This window comes from Amblyomma americanum, chromosome 8, assembly GCF_052857255.1.
Source record: "Amblyomma americanum isolate KBUSLIRL-KWMA chromosome 8, ASM5285725v1, whole genome shotgun sequence".
NCBI classification, from domain to species: Eukaryota; Metazoa; Arthropoda; class Arachnida; order Ixodida; family Ixodidae; genus Amblyomma; species Amblyomma americanum.
This window is the reverse complement of record NC_135504.1, coordinates 139,211,443-139,233,709: the sequence shown is the minus strand read 5'-3', so window position 1 is coordinate 139,233,709 and position 22,267 is coordinate 139,211,443. Positions and strand designations below refer to the sequence as shown.

Below are 22,267 nucleotides of genomic sequence, written 5' to 3'. Positions count from 1 at the left end.
GATCTGCCTAGTCTTTTCTATCCCCGTCTTTTTATTCTTGCTGCTTCGGTACCACTGAGCATTTCCAACCACGTGGTTCTTCTGTTCTTCCAGTGCACTCGTCTTGTGCCGTTCGCAGTTTGCACAGGGAAACCTCACATGCAGTAGAGCCGCTTGTGAGGTGTGTGACGCAGTAGCAGTGGAGCTCTACCACTAAACGTAGTCATTCTCGCACCTTTCTCTCCTCAGAAGCAAGCGACCATTGTTCGCTCTTTCACTAAATAAATTTATTATGACGCAGATGGTTCTTTTTAGTTTTTAGAACACTAGCACTAAGAACCCCACTCACCGATTTTGGCACTGCCTGCCTGCCCGGTTACCTAGATGGGTGACCAGGTCACTTGACCTTGGGACGTCATCACAACCTGCCCACTGGATGGTGAGCAAACTACCCATTGTAGCTGGTGGCAGTTAAATTAATGATTGGTTGCGAGAAGTTGCCAGGGAAGAGCAACCTGGGTTGCACAAGCCTCATCGGTGGCTGCACCTGCCACCGCAGGGCAGTGGCGCATCACTTAACCGCTGTGACAGGGGTTGTACGAGGACTCCCAGCGATCAAGGAATGTAAAGTACACAATGACTGATTCCGCATCTGTGGGCATTAGGCCATTAACATCATTGCGTCATACCCCCTCCAGTTTTTTATTTCTAGTTTTTCTCTGCATGCGGTCCACAATAAATCTCTCGCTCCCTTCTGAATGTGCAGGTTCCTCTATGGCGCGGTTGATGAGGAAGAGACCCTCTCCCGGATCCAGCGCATCTTCGTTTCCGACTCGCTGGGCCAGCGCGAACAGTGCCACCTGCTCATCTTCAGGGCGTACAGCTCCACCGTCTGCCTCCTGGTGAACGGTGGGTGTCTCTTGCAAGGGCAGCCGACTGTGCATGCATTACTCTCTTTGTGTATGCTGGACACGGTTTGCCTTGCAGAGGGACCTGTGGTCATAACGAGCACAGGATTGGGTCTCGGTTCTGGCAAAGTACGTCTGCCCACAAAGTGGAGTGCGCGTTGTCCTGGAAAGCAGGATCTGCACTTTCGTAGGCCACTGCATATAAAAGTTTGGTGGCTGCACATTACTTCATTGTGTAGTGAAAGACATCAAATACTATTACACTCGGATACAACTTAAAGTGGTGGAGACGCCAGATTTTTGGTTGGCGTGTTCTTTGTTTCAAACGTTGCGTATTGCCCCAGGACGCAAGATACACGCTGCGCAATTTCATATATGTGTGGTAAATAATTTATTACTGCATTATTTATACTGAGCGATTTCGGTTTCGGTTGCTGAACGCCGGGGTGTGCTGCAATGTCACTATCATGGAAGAGCAGCAACCCTGGTCACATGGGCCCCAAATGCTGACGCATGTATTGCTGCATCGTCTGCTCTCGTGCACATGCTGTGCATAGCAGCGCCTTTCGAAATCATGTGCCGACAAACTTGGCCGATACTGCGACATGCTGAGGAAAGCCATGTGAGTGAGGGACAGCACCGAGTCCTGAAACCAAGCGCGGCTCGCTTTGGCCAATCTCGGTCGACATACTGCATATGCCTACGCGGTTTCTGCATTGTGTTTCGCTTTGCCACATTACGCCGACGCTGAGCGGACGTCTGTGTCGGTGGCCCGTAGCTGACCCTGGTCACATCACAGCGGCACGATGCCTCACTTTTCCTACCAACCAATACCCGTCTCTGTCTTCACTTCGCTCCGCCTGTGCAGCCGTGCTGCGAGACTGCTCAGGGTCCTGTGGCTGCTGATTACAATATCTGCTGCTTGTTTAGCAGACAGTCCATGTATTTGCTAAAAGAATGTTTCCAGACAGTTGTACAGGATTCTACATTTACCGCGCAGGTACGTAACCAGGAATGCGCCCATGACGACGACTGCATCTCGGCTCTACATTTGTTTACATATCTGCATCAGTATACAGGAAGCAATTGCGCGTTAGTTCGGCATGAATTGCATGAACCAACTCTTCTCTATTGCATTGGTGCGTTTATTTGTTTGCGTAGTGTGATAACTTTGCAAGAATCGCAGAAGAATGCGAGTGCCAGCTTGGGGAATGCTTCATAGCCAGGTTGTTGACACAGCGTAGGACAGTGGTGTTTCTGACTCATTGTAACTGCTTTTTTGCTTTTTCTGATGTGTCCAGTAATTGAATTTAAATTGGTTTATCTAGAGTTATGTTTGGCACCCGTTTGCAATAAATAAAATGGCTTAATTTGGTGTTGTCCAGCGATGCCAATAACTGCTAGCTGCTGCCGCGGACGCCTGCAGCATTGGTCGATAGACTCGGTCACACCGCCTAGCAGTGGGGCTTCCCTTTTGGTGTCATCATCATCATCATCAGCCCTACTACACCCACTGCAGGGCAAAGGCCTCTCCCATGTCTCTCCAATTAACCCTATCCTTTGCCAGCTGCATCCACCCTTTGCCTGCAAACTTCTTAATCTCATCCGCCCACCTAACCTTCTGCCGCCCCCTGCTCCGCTTACTTTCTCTTGGAATCCACTCCGTTACCCTTAAGGACCAGCGGTTATCTTGCCTTCGCATTACATGCCCTGCCCAAGCCCATTTCTTTCTCTTGATTTCGACTAGGATGTCATTAACCCGTGTTTGTTCCCTCACCCGCTCTGCCCGCTTCCGATCTCTTAACGTTACACCTATCATTTTTCTTTCCATGGCTCGCTGCGTTGTCCTTACCTTAAGCTGAACTCTTTTCGTTAGCCTCCACGTTTCTGCCCCGTAGGTGAGTACCGGTAAGATTATGCTGTTGTACACTTTCCTCTTGAGGGAAATTGGTAAACTGCCACTCATGATCTGCGAGAATTTGCCATATGCGCTCCACCCCATTCTTATCCTTCTAGTTATCTCCCTCTCATGATCCGGATCAGCTGTCACTACATGCCCTAAGTAGACGTATTCCGTCACAATTTCTAGGCTCTCGCTGCCGATTGTGAACTGGTGTTCCCTGGCTAGGCTGTTGAACATTACCTTGGTTTTCTGCATGTTAATTTTTAGACCCATCGATCTGCTCTGCCTGTCTAACTCGTTGATCATGATTTGCAGTTCACCTCCTGAGTGACTCAGCAAGGCAATGTCATCAGCAAATCGCAGATTATTTAGGTATTCTCCATTTATTCTTATTCCCAACTGTTCCCAATTCAGGCCTCGAAATACCTCCTGTAGACAGAACAGCATTGGCGAGATCGTGTCTCCTTGCCGGACGCCCTTCCTTATTGGAATTTTATTGCTGACTTTATGGAGGACTATAGTAGCTGTGCAGTTGCTATATATATCTTCCAGTATTTTGACATAAGGCTCTTCTACCCTCTGATTACGCAATGCCTGTATGACTGCTGAGGTTTCCACTGAGTCGAATGCTTTCTCGAAATCAATGAAAGCTATATATAGAGGTTGATTATATTCTGCGCATTTCTCTATCACCTGATTGATGGTGTGAATATGATCTATCGTGGAATATCCTTTACGAAAGCCTGCCTGGTCATTTGGTTGATTAAAGTCTAACGTTGCCCTCACTCTATTAGCGATTACCTTAGTAAATACTTTGTAGGCAACGGATAGTAAGCTGATCGGCCGGTAATTTTTCAAGTCCTTGGCGTCTCCCTTCTTATGAATTAAGATAATGTTTGCATTCTTCCAAGCTTCTGGTACCGTCGAGGTCATAAGGCATTGCGTATACAGGGTGGCTAGTTTTTCTAGCACGATGTCCCCTCCATCCTTCAACAGATCTGCTGTTACCTGATCCTCCCCAGCTGCTTTTCCCCTTTTCATTGCTTCTAAGGCTTTCTTTACTTCATCTTTCGTTACTGGCGGGATGACGCATTGCTGTGCACTGCTGTCTTTCTCATTAACGCTCTGATTACATTGGCTACTGTACAGGTCTGTGTAGAACTCTTCGGCTACGTTTACTATCTTATCCATATTGCTAATGACATTGCCCTGCTTGTCTCTTAATGCATACATCTGGTTTTTACTTATGCCTAGTTTCCTCTTCACTGTTTTTAGGCTACCTCCGTTCTTTATAGCATGCTCGATTTTCTCCATATTAAACTTCCTTATGTCGGCTACCTTGCGCTTATTTATTAACTTTGATAGCTCCGTTAGTTCTATTCTATCGCTAGCGTTAGATGCCCTCATGTTTTGGCGCTTCTTAATCAGATCTTTCGTCACCTGAGATAGCTTCCCGGTATCCTTTCGAACTGTCCTACTGCCTACTTCTACTGCGCACTCCGTAATTATTGATGTCAGATTATCGTGCATTGATTGAACATCAAGATCATCTTCCTCAGTTAAAGCCGAATATCGGTTTTGCAGCGCTATCCTAAACTCCTGTGCTTTCCCTCTTACGGCTAACTCGTTAATGGTCTTCTTCTTCACTAGCTTCTTCCGATCCCTCTTCAAGTCTAAGCTAATTCTAGACCTTACCATTCTGTGGTCGCTACAACGCACCTTTCCGAGGACGGCCACATCCTGAATGATGCCAGGTTTAGCGCATAGTATGAAGTCGATTTCATTTTTAATCTCTCCATTGGGGCTCTTCCAGGTCCACTTCCTGTTTTCTCGTTTGCGGAAGAAGGTATTCATGATCCGTAAATTATTTCTATCCGCGAATTCGACTAATAACTCTCCCCTGCTATTTCTAGAGCCTATCCCATAGTCACCTACCGCGTGGTCGTTAGCCTGCTTCTTGCCCACCTTCGCATTGAAGTCGCCCATCAGTACAGTGTACTGCGATTTTACTTTATTCATTGCCGATTCTACGTCCTCATAGAAACTTTCAACGGTCTGGTCATCATGGCTGGATGTGGGTGCGTAGGCCTGCACCACTTTCAGCTTGTACCTCCTATTCAGCCTAATTACTATAGCTGCTACCCTCTCGGTAATACTGTAGAGCTCCTCTACGTTGCCAGCTATATCCTTATTAATGAGGAATCCCACACCTAGTTCTCGTCTACCCTCTAACCCGCGATAGCACAGTATGTGTCCGTCCTTTAGTACTGTATACGCCTCACCTGTCCTCCTAACTTCGCTAAGCCCTATCACATCCCATTTAATTCCCGCTAGTTCCTCAAACAGCACTGCTAGGCTAGCCTCACTGGCTTAAGTTCTAGCGTTAAACGTTGCCAGGTTCAGATTCCAATGGCGGCCTGTCCGGAGCCAGAGATTCTTAGCACCCTCCGCTGCGTCACAGGTCTGACCGCCGCCGTGGTCAGTTGCTCTGCAGCCGCTGGGGACTGAGGGCCGAGGGTTAATTGGTTTGATCATAGAAGGTTGTGGCCAAGTACTACACCAGGGTGGCCATATCCTGCTCTGGTGAGAGAGTGCGTTGTCGGTTCTGGTCACCGAGATCAGGCCGCACTCCAGGCCTGGTTATGCAATTCCATCGGCACGCGGATTTTTTTTTTTTAAACCCCGGTGGAGAATTGCGCGGCACCAGGATTTGAGCCCCGGTCCTCTTGCACGCGAGGCGGATGTTCTGCCTCTACGCCATCGCTGCTCTCCCTTTTGGTGTATTTGCGTCCTAAGATGTAAACAATCCTCTATTTCAGGTCACTGTTGTCAAAACTACACTCAATGACCATTTGTATTCACTAAAACTTTTGAACTCGCTCTCCACAATCACTGACATCACACATATGAACCCGGCGGACTCGCTAGGCCTATTCATACTGCAGGTGAGCCAAATGGTGAACATATGGAATGTAGTCGCTTGTTTCATTTATTCGTATTATGGAGACGATGTAAACAAGAGCGACTATAGTCATCGTCTGATCGCACCTTCTCAGAGCTTCTCGGTTTTGGCGTTTCTCTGCCATCTAGACGCGGGCTACCAGCACCAACTGCTACGTGAGACTGGTGGAGGTTGCGGGCTTGACGGCCCATGTCCATGACCCCTCCAGACAGCCGCTCATCGAATCCCGACCAGCTTCCGCCTGTCTGCACGCCCGCTTACCGCAGCAGCCGCCGCCTCTTGGGACTGGTCCCAGAGTTTGATCTCCTCCACAAAGAGGCATGCACTCATCAACCTTGTGAGCATACCACCATGGCGCAGGCTAGCGCGTCACCCTTGATGCTTCAGCAACCCCGTGTGCCGGCCAGCTTCCATGGCGTCATTTTAGGAGAAGTTGAAGACTGGCTTGACCAGTTTGAGCAGGTCGTCGATTTCGACCAGTGGAGCCCTGCGCAGAAGCTGCGGAACGTTTATTTCGCACTCGAAGACGGAGCCAAGACTTGGTTCTAGAGCAGGGAGACAGATGTCCAAAGCTGGGATACCTTTCGCCAGCATATACGGGACGCATTTGCTAGCAGGGACCGCCGGGATTATGCACGGTGCCTCCTGGACGCTTGCGTACAAAAGCCTAATGAGAAAGTTGCCGTGTTCGTCGAGGACGTGACCTGCCTTTGTTGGCGCGCTGACTCAGATATGACAGAAGCCAAGAAGCTCCCCCACCTAATGCAAAGTGTGAAGGACCAACTGTTCGCTGGTTTGGTCCGAAATCCCCTGCAGACTGTAGCTGACTTCATAAAAGGAGCGACCGCCAATGAGCGGGCCTTGCAGCAGCGCTGCCGCCGAAATGACTCCTTGTGCGGTGAGCCAAGCAGCAGTGCGGCCGCTTTGAGTGTGTCCGACAACAATTCATCGTTGCGTAAGCTCATACACGCGGTGTGCCGTGCAGAGCTCCAAAAAGTGACCCTCGCCTCGCCCGATCCGACAGCTGCAGCTCTTACGGAAGTTGTGCGCGACGAGATCTGCCAAGCATTTTCACCACCTCCTCCACTCAGGCCGGAGCCACGCACCATGAGCTACGCCACGGCTCTCCGTTCCAAGTTGCCACTTGTGCAATGTTTGCCATACCACCCGCCGCCGCCAACCGCTCTGCTGCCGTCATTCTACCAGTGGCCCCAATGAGGAGCTGCATTGCATCCACCGACTTGGAAGGTGGCTGCCTGACGCACTTCTGACCAGCAGCCACTCTGCTATCATTGCGAGGAGGCCGTTACCCCTACCGTGAAAGCAGGATCCGGGGTTTTCCACGTGACGCTACCTGTCCCCGTTTCGGTGAGCAACCCCACGAAATAGAGGACTACCTTGCTGCCCGTGACATTTCCTCTACCTTCCAACCACGATCTCCGTCTCCCGCACGCTTCACATCACCCAGCTGCCAGGCTTTCGCAGATGGGCCGCGGGGCCGGTCTCCACGCCCGCGCCGGGGAAACTGAAAGCGGCGACCTGAGGGGGAAGGTTGCTGACAGCAGATATTCTGAAAACCCTCGAATGCTGCCTGAGAGTGATGCCGAGATCCCGATGCTGCCGCAGCCTGATCCTGTGATACTGAATGTCCCTGACACCGATGCAGTTGTTAGAGCTGACCTCTGCATTCAGTTGACGGGCACCCAGTGACGGCTTTAGTTGATACAGGCGCTGACTTTTCAATAACAAGCAAGCGCCTCGCGGATAGCCTCAGCAAGGTGAAAACAGAATGGGATGGACCGCAAATTCGTACTGCTGGCGGTCACCTCATGACGCCTGTTGGAAGGCGCACTCCTCGAGTCACCGTTGCCAACTGTGCTTTTATTGGCTCTTTTGTTGTTCTGCTGCACTGCTGCAAGGACCTGATCCTTGGAATGGACTTCTTGGGCCTGCATGGTGCCATTGTAAACGTTCTTAGCCGTCTGGTAACATTTTCGACCCCTGGAACAGTTTCAGCCGACACCGAACCACACAGAGTGGCCTTGTGCATCATCGACATGGATGTGACCATACCTCCGCGATCGTGTGCCCTTGTTACCATCATTTGTGATGACCGGTGCAGTGCTGAAGGTGTAGCAAAACAGAACACTGCGCTTCTGCTATCTCATGGGGTCTGCATCACGTTAGGTATCGTAATGCTATGCAATGGCCTGGCAGATGTCCTTCTAACGAATTTCAGGACCGAACGGGAACACATCGCCAAAAGCACCGCAATCACACACTTCGATGGCATCGCCAAAACTCTAGACTGTTTTGCCCTCCAGAGCGAAACATCCACCTGTCACACACTCCAATTGGTCCTTGATGTGAACCCTGGCTTACCACCAACCGAGAAGGAAAGACTGGTCGGCCTTCTGCATCAGTTCCAAGACTGTTTCTTGTCTACGTCGGCAGTCAAACAGACGCCTCTCGCTAAGCACCGCATAATAACGGGCGACAGTACCCGACCAGTTTGACAAAACCCATACCGTGTCTCATTGCGGGAGTGTGAAGCCATAGCTCAGCAAGTCCAAGCAATGCTGCAGGATGGTGTTATCCAGCCATCGAGGAGCCCCTGGGCTTCACCTGTGGTTTTGGTTAAGAAGAAAGATGGCAGTCTGTGATTTTGCATTGACTACCGTAAGCTTAACCAGGTTACAAAAAAAGACATCTACCTGTTACCGTGTATTGATGACTCTCTTGACCGGCTGCGGCACGCATGCTACTTTTTTTCGCTGGGCTTAAAAAGTTGTTACTGGCAGATTGAAGTTGACGAGTGTGATCGCGAGAAGACAGCGTTCATGACGCCGGATGGCCTTTATGAGTTCAAGTCCTTCCTTTCGGTTTGTGTTCAGCTCCGGCAACATTTCAGAGAATGATGGACGCTGTTCTGTCAGGCCTGAAATGGCAAACGTGCTTTGTATACCTGGACGACGTTGTTGTATTTTCACGAATGCTCAAAGAACACCTCCGTACCTCTTGACTGTGCTACAGGCTATACGGCCTGCTGGCCTGACGTTAAAGCCCGAGAAAGGCCAGTTTGGTTATGAGGAGGTCCTTCTCCTGGGCAGCGCCTGCTCTATTTTTACAATGCCAGCCGCATCGCCCGCTTCGCAATGGGAGCTGCCGGTACGCCTCACTTCAGTTAGTTGCCGCCCTGTGGCGCTACCAAGACGGTTGGACTGCTTGCGTCATGCTTGCCAACGGTCGCGCGGTGCTGTCGTTATCTCTCCTGCTCCTATACTACAGACCTACACCACATGTCTGTCAGATTCCTACTTCGTACCCCTTCTTCGGTAGCTCTCGATTCATCCGCTGTGCAGCACTTTTTCCAATGACAATCGGCTGGAGGAGCAGCTTTGCTCACCGCTTGCAGAGGTAGGCTCAGGCGTTCGCTCCGCCTATCACTCGAGGATGCTGTACCACGTCAGACGAATAGAGCGTTGTAAGTTGTTACGTTTGTCCGTTTCGTGGCACCATCATTAACGAAAATTATTTTGCGCGGATATATGGTGTGGTCTGCGATGCTGGCAAGGTGTCCTCCCAGCAGCACTGGAATGGCACCAGTTAGTTATGGCAAGCACGGCTGCTGCTTTCAGTTTTGTGCGAAGTGTGGGAAATTTTAAGCTCATTTGTAGAAATGAAGGGGATGTTCAAGTGCATTTGTTTACATATATTTACAACTCTTTACAGCAATAGCGTATACAATACTTTGCATGTGTCTGCTGCTATATACATTACAACTCCGTGTTTATAGCCATTTACATTTCTAGAATTTGTGTATTTGCTTGTATTGACACTTATTTACAGACATAAGAAATATGCATGTAGCGCAACTACATTTGTACGCTCGAGGAGGACAAAGCATCTCGTGTGCGAGCGGAACAACAGTGAACGAAACAAAACACACCTAACGCCCGTCGGGACAACCAGTTCGTATGCCCTCGTGTGTTTGATCGCTCTCTCCTGTGGCCTGAAGCGACAACAACGGTAAAATTAAACGCTGATCCTGCGCCGAAGAAACGCTGCCTTGTGGTTCGCCTTTTATGGTGACTGCACCTGAAGACGTGCTCGAGTGGACTTGATTTCGATTTTATCTGTCTCCTTTCCTTCAAGCCCTTTTTTTAAGTTCTGCATCGTTTTATTAGCGCCAGGTTGTAGTCAAAACCAGGCAGAACGTCCGAAATACTTCGGCATCAGCTGCTGCGCCGTGCATTTGCGACTGGAGTTCTTTTCGCTTCTTAAAGCAATCGCAGCTGCAGTCTGCCACGCACAGAGAAAAATCTTTATCTAGTTGTCTTAATGATGACAGCTTAGCCTGCAAAAAGTAAAGCTATGACTTGAAATCTACTGCTACTTGGCAGTTTCGAAAAATGCCTTCTCGGGAAGATATATTATTCCTTCTTTATTTCATTCTTCCATTTTCCTTAGTCAGCATGATTAAATCGCAAATGAATAGAGTAAAATGTATTACTAACTACCTTTACCCTCTGATTTCATATTTCTGGAAAGCAGTTTCAGTACCTCTCCTGGAATGTTTCAGCATTGTAGCTAAAAGACAAACATGATTCGAACAAGTTGCCACAGCCTTTTGTTACAATCCCAACGCCACTGCAGCGCACTCTCTGTGGCTCCTTTTAAAACCAGCGCCTGCAGCGGCTCCGCGGTGAGCAGCGCCACGAACGGCGCGCTCTATGATGCGTCAATACCTGACAGGCAGCCTGATTACTATGAGGGATGCAGAGCGCCACCTCACGAAGAAAGAAAGAACGTTTAAAAAATTGTCTTCGTATGCTGTCTGTCGTCAGGCACCACTCTCCCTCACAGGCATAGAGCAGGTGCGAAGGCTAGCCGACGGGGGAGAGCAGGAAAGGAGGATAGGAGAGGGCCTTGGACGGTCGGATCGGCCGTACTCGGCAGGCATTGTAAAAATAGAGGAGGCGCTGTCCTGGGCCATGTCATCAGCCATCGTGGAGTCCGGCCAGATCCTGCTAAAACAGCTGCCGTCGTCAACTTTCCCACTCCTTCGGACAAGAAAACGGTCCGGCATTTTTGGTCCTTTGCGCGTATTACCGGTAGTTCATTGCCAACTTTTCCCGACTTGCTGCACCATTGATGCATCTTACAAGAGAGGACGTCCCATTCGCGTGGATAGAACAGCACCAGCAGGCATTTGATGAATTATGGCGCCGCTTGCAAACCACGCCTGTCCTTGGTCATTTCGATTCTCGTGCTGAGACTGGTCCACACAGATGCCAGCAATGTGGGCCTCGATGCTGTACTCATCCAGTGGCAGGATGGCGCCGAACGCATAATAGCATATGTGAGCCGAACTCTGTCTCGTGCTGAATCTAATTATTCTATGACCGAAAAAGAATGTCTTGCCATGGTAAGGGAAGTAATGAAATTTTGACCTTACCTGTACGGCCGGCATTTTCAAGACGTAAGCGACCACCATTCTCTCTGCTGGTTGACGAACTTGCGGGATCCCTCTGGCCGCCTTGCGCGTTGGAGCTTACGTCTTCATGAGTTCGACATGACCATCGTGTACAAATCAGGGCGCCAGCATAACAATGCTGACTGCTTGTCCAGATCTCCAGTCGAGGTTGCGCGTGACGACGACGAACCGGACTTTCCTCTCATCGCAGACGCGGAGACTTATTTCCAGTCAGCAACGTGGGGACCCGGCGCCAGATCCGCTTATCGACTTTCTGTAAGCACGTGCCACGGAGGTTCCCCAGCCCTTCGCAAGAACGCAGTCCTCCTTTTGTATGTACAACGTGCTGTACAAAGCCAACTTTTCTCCAATCGGAAGTGACTACCTCCTCATCATTCCAGCGAATCTCCGTGAAGAAATCTTGCAGGATTGTCATGACGAGCCCACCGCTGGTCACCTCAGCTATGCCCGCACTCTGACTCGGATCCAAAAGAGCTATTACTGGCCTAAGCTTGAGGCGACAGTGCGACACTATGTGCGCACACGCTGCAATTGTCAGCGACGAAAAAGACCCCCTGTCAAGCCAGTTGGACTTTTACATCCCATGCAAGTGAACAGAGTCCAGTTTGAGCAAGTTGGCATGGACCTTCTCAGATCTTTCCTAACTTCATCTTCGGGAAACTGGTGGATTATCGTCGCCACTGATTACCTTACACGCTATGCGGTACGACGTCAGTGCATGTTACAGAACCCAAGGAGGTCGAAATCACCTGTAGTACTCCACTATGGCATCCCTCATAACTCGAGTCGCTTTGGGACGTTAAACGCCATAAACCAAACCAAGCTATACTAGACGACTTTTGTTGTCTGCATTGTATTTAAAGTAAAACCTCGTGAATTCGGACTTCTAGGAACCGGGAAAAAATGTCAGAAATATTCTGAGGGAGGGCTGGATCTACAAATAGCCCCCTCTCCAAGAAAAAAATTGCCAGAAGCCGTTTGCATTGTACTGTGGGGGCATGCCACGCCGTTCCCTTTGATTTGCTTTCCCGCAGTGCACCCTCCCATGGCCTCGAGGAAGGGCTCGCCGTGTGACCCTCCCTGGTTAATTACCTTAACTAATAAGAGAGGGCGTCTGCATTGCAGCGACATCGCCACGGATGGTGTGACTGTTGCGTGCGGGAGAGCACACTCGCTTCGGCTTGGGATTTCGCCGTGAACGGACTGTTCGGCACGACCCTCTGCTCTTCGCCAGCAGGGCGAGGCTGTAGGGGAGAACGTTCTCCCGCATCTCGGGGTTTCCCCGTGAGCTAGGTGAGCGAACGTTTGCTCGTAACCATGCTGGTGAGTCGGACGACCTCGGTTCCTTAGCATATTTTGCTGCTAACTGGCATTATTGTTGTTGCAGCAATAAATGCCTTGTTTGTGTCATCCAGAGTGTCATTCCTTCGCTCTCTCAGAGCAAGGCCCACTGTGGTCAGCGTGCGCTCGGTAGCGTACGCGATCTTGGGGTGGGGTCTGGGCTGTTTTGAACTGTGTCAGCCGCGGTTAAAGGGACCATGCAGTGAATTAAAGGTCGCTTGTAAATCTTTTCAATGCTTAGAAATGATGCTAAAAAGCATTCACACTAAGCATGAGTCTTTGGAACTGAACCAGGAATTTATTATGAATTTTTAAAAATCGTATTTCGTAAAGTTCGCCGGCCGATTGGCGTGCTCGTAGTGCCCAATTTTGGGTCTAAAATCGTGAAAATAGATGTCACTGGATCAGTGACGTCGGCAGGCCACCACATGCAGTCATTCGCTGGAGCCACGTTAGCCACGATCTCACGGGCACACTTCCAGCAGCCGTGAAAGTCGTCTGCTCGTGCTGCCGCGCAAGCCAGGTCATTGCCTTTGCGCATATGGTTTCAGTTTACCTCTGCCGCCTCTTTCTGTTGGGAGTTCTGGAGCCACTCGCAGTGTCTTTTTCGTCTGCAATCCAGGAAGGCAAAGAGAGACTGGAGAGATGCTGCTGACGCTGCTGCTGGGGCACTAAGTGTGACAACCGGAAGTCTCAAACAGAACGTCAGCGGATGACGTGTTCATAGGCGGGGCCCAGACCCATAGCTGTTTTCTTTATTTTTTTCTGGTGCCCGCGTGTACGAGAGGAGCATAATTTTTAATCTTCTATATTTTCGTTGTTATTGATGCTAGCTCAAAAATTCTCGCGGTGGAGTGACGAGTCATGGAATGCCTATCTCTCGCCTGCTTTATATAACCTCAATTAATTTACTGCGTAGTGTTTTTAAATGGGAAAAACTTATTTATCTTCCCCAGTTACAAACCCCACAATCCATAGCAAGTGTATTTGGTAGAAACCGGGATGGCAGTCTTCTGCTTTTGTGTCAGTGACGATTGTTCTTAATTACCTCAGATGTGTACTGCATGTGTACCCTTGGAATTGTTTGCGTAGGGCTGCTTCAGAATGTTAAAGGCCTCTGTGGCCTCCTTCATGATGGAGCCTGCTCACAAGCAGCATTGTCGCATGTGTTTCCGTTTTGCCGAATTAACGGGGGTCAATTTAACAAGCTTTGACTGTACAGTCGAATCCCACTACTACAAGTTCAGCGGACTCACAAGAGATTTCACTGAAGCAGGAGCTTAATTGTCGTGAGATCAGCCCAGAACATTGGAATGGATAGGTTATGAACAACTTTTGTTTTACAAAAATCTGTCAGCTGTGATCTTTCGCTGCGGCGTGATTTTCGTGATACTCCGGAAATTTCGGACAGTGGTTGTATTCACGTAATAAACATACCCGCCAATTTTATTTTCTCGCACACACTATAAAAGTGCCCCGCTTTCGTCCTGCAAGAATCTGCACTGAGACTGCACTGCCTGGAGGCGTGCACTAGGTGCGCTCACACGCTCGTGTCACTGCACATTGCATGGGAGTCACATGCACCTGAAATCAATGCTTTAGAAGACGGGAAAGAAATGCGGTTGCTTCGATTCATCACAGGCATTTTGCGACTTGCAGTGCAAACACACTGACAGAGTGTCGTTCTGTTGAGACTTCCATTTACGCAGCAGTGCCTATATTAGGTCAGTGTCGAGGTTCACCAGAAAGGAAATAAATAAATAAATGAAACACTATCGTAATGCTGGCCTGCAGTGCAAAACTGAGACGAGTGCAGCATCGATGATGTTAGGCTTCTTGCAGTCCATGTAGCACCCACCGGTACGCCGGGCGACAGTGGATCATTGGGTGCTGCTTACTCAGTATCACTATAGGCCTAACTTGCTCCACAATGAAACCTCAGAAAAAGTGCTTTGGAACTGTGCGTCTGCGGGAATAAGGTGGCTGCAGCTGGCACAGGACCAGGTTACCGACTCCTGCATGGCTTGAGGGTGGCTCAGTAGAGAGAGTGTTCTACTGCAACTCATGGGGCAGGGACCAGGAAAATGCTTCTGAGTGCTTCCATACAGAGTTGAATCATTGTTGCAGTACCAGTAGATGCAGAGGCATGCCACGAATAAAGGTTTCACTGAGCATTTGCAGGCAGCAAGGCATCCGGTTTTTGATGATGTCTGAATATCACAGAACTATCCCTGGACCATAAGAACCACAAAGTAGCTAAAACTTTCCAGCAGAGGTTAAGAAAAAACTTGGGGGCCTTCTCATGCACATTCTTGAAGAACATTTAGGCTGCCTGCTATGGTGTCTACAATGTGTCTAATGTTGTTCTTGCAATTTTCCCGCCAAAATTCTGGTTGGAACTGATTCCATTGCCCTTATTTGCTGTGCATGTGTTTTTATCTTCTAAAATGTTCTGGTACCTTCCATTGGATTGTCATATCTGATTATAGTTATCTTACCCACTGATCCACCTTAATCCATTTTGTGCATCATGTTGTTGTTTAGGTGTTCTATTTCTCTGTGTTCTTTGGCAACAGTGAGCCACGAGCTTTCGGTGCCATTCCTCAAGGGCGTGGAGAGCTACCTGGCCACGGAGTTTGTGGCGCTCGCCAACGAGATTGGCAAGCAGTGCACCAAGCTGTCCAGCCTGTGAGCACCATGCCATCACTTGGCCATTTATTTTTTGTCACTTGTTGTTATTCTCACTTCCTTTTGGTCGTCCCACCATGGCGTTTTGTCATCTGGGGCAAAGTTTGTTATTCATGGTGCCGCACATGCGATCTTGTAGATTTATTACTTTGCTTGTTCTACCACAGTAGTTGTATCATCTCGAACTGTGGGGGCGCAGCATGAACAATGAGGAAGTATGTTGCGTCTTTGAGGAGTGCTCCCCCCTTGAAGAAGCCAGCTGCAGTTCGGAGGGGCTAAAAGGCATGGGCTCCCTTTAGGGCAAGCTTGCTTTCTCAAAGACTATGCAGAAGAACCTGGTTGATATACAGGCTGTTTACTTGCACACTTCTGTAGTTGCAGTTCTCTCAGGGAAGCTTTGAGTAGCGCTCCACGTTATCAAATGGTGTTGATAAAGTGCTGCAGTACAGTGAGAGAGAGATATACAGTCGAAACTTGATATAACGAACCTCAATTTAATGAAAATTGTGAAGTAACGCATTTTTTTTCATTTCCCAATCTCTGCCCCATTAAAAGCCATGTATTTTTTTTCGTGATTTAATGAAGTAATTTTATACTGCATTTCCGATTTAACCAAGTCCTCGTGCATTGCACGCACATACCAGGAGCTTCCTTGACAAGCAGATGAAAATAATAACTTTAACCGGAGACTGACAATGGTTTGCATGTGCCCTTTAATGCACAAATTTAGCCAGCGGGCTTAGATCCGTGGAGCAGAACAGAAGCAGGATGTATCGCTACATTGTCTATCGTGCACATATGAAACCTGCAGCTCCAGAACGCGCCATGCCTTGACGTCACTGGCCTGTTGGAACGGGAAGGCTCCAACCAGAAGCGGGCTTATGAGCAGCATTCGCCCGCTCACCGTGCACGTTTCTTCAACTAGTTGTTTGTTTGATCGTCTCGATGTGCATTGGCTGTTCTTTTCCTGTTTTTGACAAGCAGTGCACCTCGGAAGAGAAAGGTTTTGAGCCTTTGATGTGAAGGCCAAAACTATCACCGAAGTGATGAATGGAGAAAAGAAGAAGGCTGTTGCAGAAAGGTACGGAATTTCATTGAGCTCGCTATCAACAATTTTGAAGTTGAAAGACAACATTATGAGTGCCGTCAGTGCTGGTGGCTCAGGCCAACAAAGAAAAGAGCTGAAGAAAGCTGCTTATGTCGACGTCGAAAAAGCCCTGTTCTCATGGTTTCTGGACATGTGAGCAAAAAACGTGCCGTTGAGCGGGGCCATTCTTCAGCAGAGAGCCTTCAACTTCGCTTGTGTCCTAGGGTGCAGTGACTTCAAGACCAGCAGCAGGTGGCTGCAAGATTTCAAGGAATGGCATGGTATTGCTGGGAAGGTAGCCAGCAGCGAGTCTGCTCAATGAATGCAATGGAAGCAGTGGACTGGCTGCGTGACCGTGTCCCTGGCATTCTGGAATGTTACAACGTTGTCAACATATATAATGCTAACGAGACTGCATTTTTCTACCGGCTGTTGCCAAGGAAGACGTTGGCTTTGAAAAATGAAAGTGCTATGGTGGCAAACACAGTAAGCAGCGTTTGACTCTTTAGTTCTGTGTAAACATGGACGGCAGCGATAAACGTGTGCCATTTGCAAATGGAAGTAGTGAGAAGCCTCGTTGCTTCAGTGGAAAGAGGAGCATGCCAGTGAAATGAGCGTAAAACACAAAGGCGTGGATGACACGGGATGTGTTCAGCAACTGGCTGAAGAACCTGGATGCCGAAATACGCATGGCGGAATGAAACATCTGCCTCCTTTTTGATGATTGCTTGGCTCACCATGCTCGGGACAGTGCCCTCTCCTAACGTTGAGCTCGAATATTTTCTGGAAAACTGCACCTCCCTGATACAACCACTCGAGCAGGGAATTATAGGTAGTGTCAAGTGTGCATACTGCAGGCAGGTCATTGAAAGGCTTCTGCTGAACATTGTGGTCCGAAGAGAGACAAAAATCGACATTTTCATGGCCTTGGAGATGCTTTCGCAGTCATGGGAGTCGACAAAGAAAGAGATCGTGGCCAACTGCTTCAGGAAGGCAGGATTCAAGCAGGGCATTTGTTTGAATGAAGTGCAGTGCGAAGAAAATGATTGTGACGAAAGTATGGCATGCACCACGGACATGGCGATTGCTTTGTGATCAGGGCGGTGCTTACGGTGACATGGCACTCGAGGAATTTGTCTTCAGTGATGCTTGTGCTGTGACCACTGAAGAGCTGGATGACGACACAATAATCCAGAGTGTCACAAACACAGGAACGGAGTCGGACCAAGAACTACAGGTGGCAAGCAACACAGCTACACCAAAAAGTCATGGATGCGCTGGATCTCCTACCCAGGTGCACACTTGCATGAGCAGGCCTTGGCAGCCCTGTCAACGTTGAGCACCTTATAACCCGACGCTTATTAAAAAGCGTCAAAGCAAGCTGACGGAGTTCTTCGCTGCCGCATGAATCGGATTGGATTGCTCTGCGCAAAGTTGAAATAAATATTTTAGCACTCATGAATGAGCGTCTCAATTGCATTACTGAGCGTGGTATCCTGTAACGCGAGCGTGAAGTACTCTAATGGCAGGTAAGTGGCCTTTTAAATTTTCTTCGAAAAAAGATATAAATTTATAGATCGGGAATGTGCATAATTTTTTTTTTTCGTGGCGTAAATTGCCATGCTGTTGTAAAACGAAAAGTGTTGACAAACCATGAGGATGACAGTAAGGCGACATCTGAAGACAGCTATTAGTACTAGGCACAGCGCTTGCTGCAGATATGCTCTCTATCGTGCGTGCATGGGGGAAAATGCGTCCGCGTCAGTTTGCTGTCAGGCATTACGCTCCTGATACACAAAAGATCAGCTGGTGCTCTTAATAGCGCTGTTATTTTGCGGAGTTTATTTGCTTAGTTTCCAATAATTTCAAGAACCTGCATCTTTATTTGGACTGCTGAAACATAGGAAATGGGACTTAACGGAACTCGTAATTTAACGAAGTTTTCGGCTGCAAGCAGCACTTCTTTATATTGTCGCCGACAAACGTAGGGCGGCACGAAAAAAAAGGGCTTTTGTTAATCCGAAGGCCAGAAAACCCCAGTAGCGCGCGTTCGAACGGGAACGTCCTCTTCTTCGCTCCCACACGAGCCCAGACATGCCGCTCGGCCGCATGGCGGCGCTCGCAGTGTGGCATTGCCCCCCTCCTTTCAAGAGGCATCGCCTCGATGCCTCCGGCAAGGGGGATGAAGAGTGTGGAGACACCGAAAGTGCGATGGCGTGTGGCGGCAGCACTGAATGTGAACTCCGGGAGGGGCTAACGGGCGTAATACGGTTTCATGCGGGACACGTGGACGACTTCAGACTTGGGCGGGCGAGAAGACCGGACAACTCCTTGCGGGTACACTTCATAGTTCACATCGCTGAGTTGACGTAGCACCTCGTAGGGACCGAAGTAGCGCCGCAGAAGCTTTTCAGAGCGACCGCGCACACGTATAGGGCTCCATACCCAGACGTGCTCGCCGGGTTGGTAAATCACCTCCCTGTGGCGGAGGTTGTAATGCCGGGCGTCAGTTGTCTGCTGGTGGCGAATGCGTTGTCGAGCAAGGTGGCGAGCGGCTTCTGCATCGCGAACGAATTGGTCAGCGCCTGGGGCAGACGAGGGGGTACAATCCGGGAGCAGCATGGCGTCAAGCAAGGTCAGGGCATCTCGGCCATACACCAAACGGAAGGGGGTGAAGCGCGTCGTTTCTTGGAGGGCGGTGTTGTACGCAAACGTGACGTAGGGAAGTATTTTGTCCCAGTTGCGATGGTCAGCGTCGACATACATAGACATCATATCTGTGATGGTCTTGTTCAGCCTCTCAGTAAGTCCATTCGTTTGAGGATGGTAAGCAGTAGTTTTTCTATGACTGGTGCCACTAAGACGGAGGACCTCGTGTGTAAGAGCCGACGTAAACGCGGTTCCCCGGTCAGTTAATACAACCACGGTGGCGCCGTGGCGAAGCACGATGTGGTGAACAAAGAACTGTGCAATTTCAGCCGCGGTGCCACGGGGAAGAGCCTTGGTTTCACAATAGCGGCTTAGGTAGTCCGTGGCAACAACAATATACCGGTTTCCCATGGAGGACACCGGGAATGGGCCCAGTAAGTCCATGCCGACTTGTTGGAATGGGATTTGCGGTGGATCAATTGGCTTCAGAAGGCCGGCCGGTTTTGTCGGTGGTACCTTCCGTCGTTGACACTCACGGCAGGTTCGAACGTAGCGTTGGACGACCGCAGCAAGCCGTGGCCAGTAGTACTTGTGGCGGAGGCGTCCCAATGTTCTGGAAAAACCGAGGTGGCCAGAAGAAATGTCGTCGTGGCATGCAGCGAGAACTTCCTGACGAAGTGCGGTTGGGACAACGAGGAGATACGCAGTTTCGGTCGGGCCGTAGTTTTTCTTGTAGAGGACTCCATCTATTAAGCAATACGACGAAAGTCCGCGAGAGAAGAGTCTGAGCGGAGACGGAGCGGTTCCTTCGAGGTACTCGATTAGAGGCAGCAGTTCGCAGTCGGCCCTCTGGTGGTGGGCAAGGTCGGATGTGGTGACAGCGCCGAGGAAAGCAGAATCGTCGTCGGACTCATCTGGTGGGCACGGAAGAGGAGCTCGGGAGAGACAGTCTGCATCGCTATGTTGCCGACCCGACTTATACACGATGGTGACGTCGAACTCTTGCAACCGAAGGCTCCACCGTGCAAGTCGCCCGGATGGATCTTTGAGGTTCGCAAGCCAGCACAAGGAGTGATGATCGCTGACGACCCGAAACGGGCGGCCGTACAGGTATGGGCGAAATTTTGTGATTGCCCACACAACAGCGAGACACTCCTTTTCCGTTGTGGAATAATTCACTTCGGAACGGGACAAAGTGCGACTTGCGTATGCGATCACGCGTTCCACACCGTCTTGCCACTGCACAATCACCGCACCGAGGCCCACATTGCTGGCATCTGTGTGCAGTTCCGTGTCGGCCTGCTCGTCGAAGTGGGCAAGGATAGGCGTAGATTGGAGGCGGGCCTTAAGCTCTATGAAAGCTTTTTCCTGATCTTGGCCCCAGAAAAAGGGTTCAGAGTCTTTTGTCAGGCGAGTCAGCGGCTCTGCGAGCTTGGAGAAGTTTTGAACGAACCTCCGATAATAGGCGCAAAGCCCCAGGAAACGCCGCAAGCTTTGTTTATCTGTTGGCTGGGGAAATGCAGCAACAGCGGCAGTCTTTTCTGGGTCGGGGCTAACGCCCTGAGCGCTCACAATGTGGCCAAGAAACTTGAGCTCCCGAAATGCGAAGTGGCACTTTTCAGGCTTGAGAGACAGACCCGCAGAACGAATTGCTTCGAAGACGGCACGCAAACGTTTCAGGTGCTCCTCGAACGTGTCGGAGAAAATCACGACGTCGTCGAGATAGACAAGGCAGGACTGCCACTTCAGGTCAGTTAATACGGTGTCCATCATACGTTGGAACGTCGCAGGGGCTGAACACAAGCCGAAAGGAAGCACCTTAAATTCGTACAGCCCGTCAGGAGTAACGAAGGCGGTCTTTTCTCGATCACGTTCGTCGACCTCGATTTGCCAATAACCGCTACGAAGGTCGAGTGACGAAAAGTAGGTAGCATGGCGGAGGCGGTCTAATGAGTCATCAATGCGCGGCAGTGGATAGACATCTTTTTTGGTAACGTTATTGAGGCGTCTATAATCTACACAGAACCGTAGGCTGCCGTCCTTCTTTGCGACGAGGACAACAGGTGACGCCCAGGGGCTCGTCGATGGTTGTATGACGTCGTCGTGGAGCATTTCGGCAACTTGGCGGCGGATAGCATCGCGCTCCTTCGACGAAACACGATAAGGACGCTGACATAGCGGCCTCTGGTCACTGTCGACGATAATACGGTGCTTAGTTATTGGCGTCTGGCGAACCTTGGATGTTGATGCAAAACAGTCGCGGAAAGAGTCAATAAGGCTTTCCACGCGGCGTTTCTGATTGGTCAGAAGGTCAGGGTTCACGTCGGTCCTAATGGCTGTTGCAGTGTCCTGTTCGGCTATTTCGGGAGCCGTTGTTGATAAGGCACATTGGCCGGCATGTTCGCCAAGTTCTTCAAAATGGGCAATCACCGTGTTTTTCGTCAAATGTTGGGGTTCACAACTAAAGTTTGTCACTAAGAGCGTGGTACGCGCGTGAACAAGGTCGACAAGGGCGCGAGCAACGCAAACTTGCCGAGACAGTAGCAGCGACATATTCGCTTCGGCAATGCCCCGAGTACCGGAGCTGGTATCACACTGGACTGTGACAAACTTGCTTGCTCTCGGCGGTATCGTGTGGTCATCAGAGATGCGTAATGGTGCTCTGTGCGGCTCGGGGTCGGTATCAATGGCTCGCTGTGTCGAAAACGATACCAATTGCTCATGCAGGTTGATGACCGCCCCATACTCTTTAAGGAAGTCCATGCCGAGAATCAGTTCTTTAGAGCACTCTCGTAGCACGGCGAAGGAGCCTGTGAAAGTTGCACCGCGGATCTTTATACGGCTGGTGCAGACGCCAACCGGCGTTACCACATGGCAACCAGCTGTGCGTATCTGCGGCCCATGCCAAGGTGTTAGAACCTTTCTGAGGGTTGCGGCTAGGTTACTACTCATGACAGAAAAGTCGGCTCCGGTATCAACGAGTGCAGATACGTCATAGCCATCGGCGGCAACAAGAATTTCGGCGGCGGAAACAATTGTTTGACAATTTGTCGGCGAGGTTTTTGGTGCCGTCGTCGATGGGGTCGTCGCTGAGGTTGTCGGTGAGGTCGGCGGTGGGATCGTCTTTAAGGTCGGCGGGTGGGGTCGTCGCATAAAATCGTCGGATGGAGGCTGTTCACTGTCTGCGGCAGCGGCGGTCCTACCCCCAGAGGACGCCGTCTTCAGTTTTCCCGGCGTGGGGACGTACCTCTGA

At 50.0% G+C, this 22,267-nt stretch overlaps 1 protein-coding gene across 1 annotated transcript in view; it reads left to right on the top strand.

The window, feature by feature from the left end:
* The window catches only part of Ccz1 (vacuolar fusion protein CCZ1), an 88,289-nt gene that overhangs the window by 44,630 nt on the left and 21,392 nt on the right, over positions 1-22,267 (top strand). The window contains exons 9-10 of the mRNA XM_077635375.1: positions 746-888; positions 15,167-15,278. Coding sequence (XP_077491501.1) covers positions 746-888; positions 15,167-15,278 — 255 coding nt within the window. The remainder of the gene's footprint in view (positions 1-745; positions 889-15,166; positions 15,279-22,267) is intronic.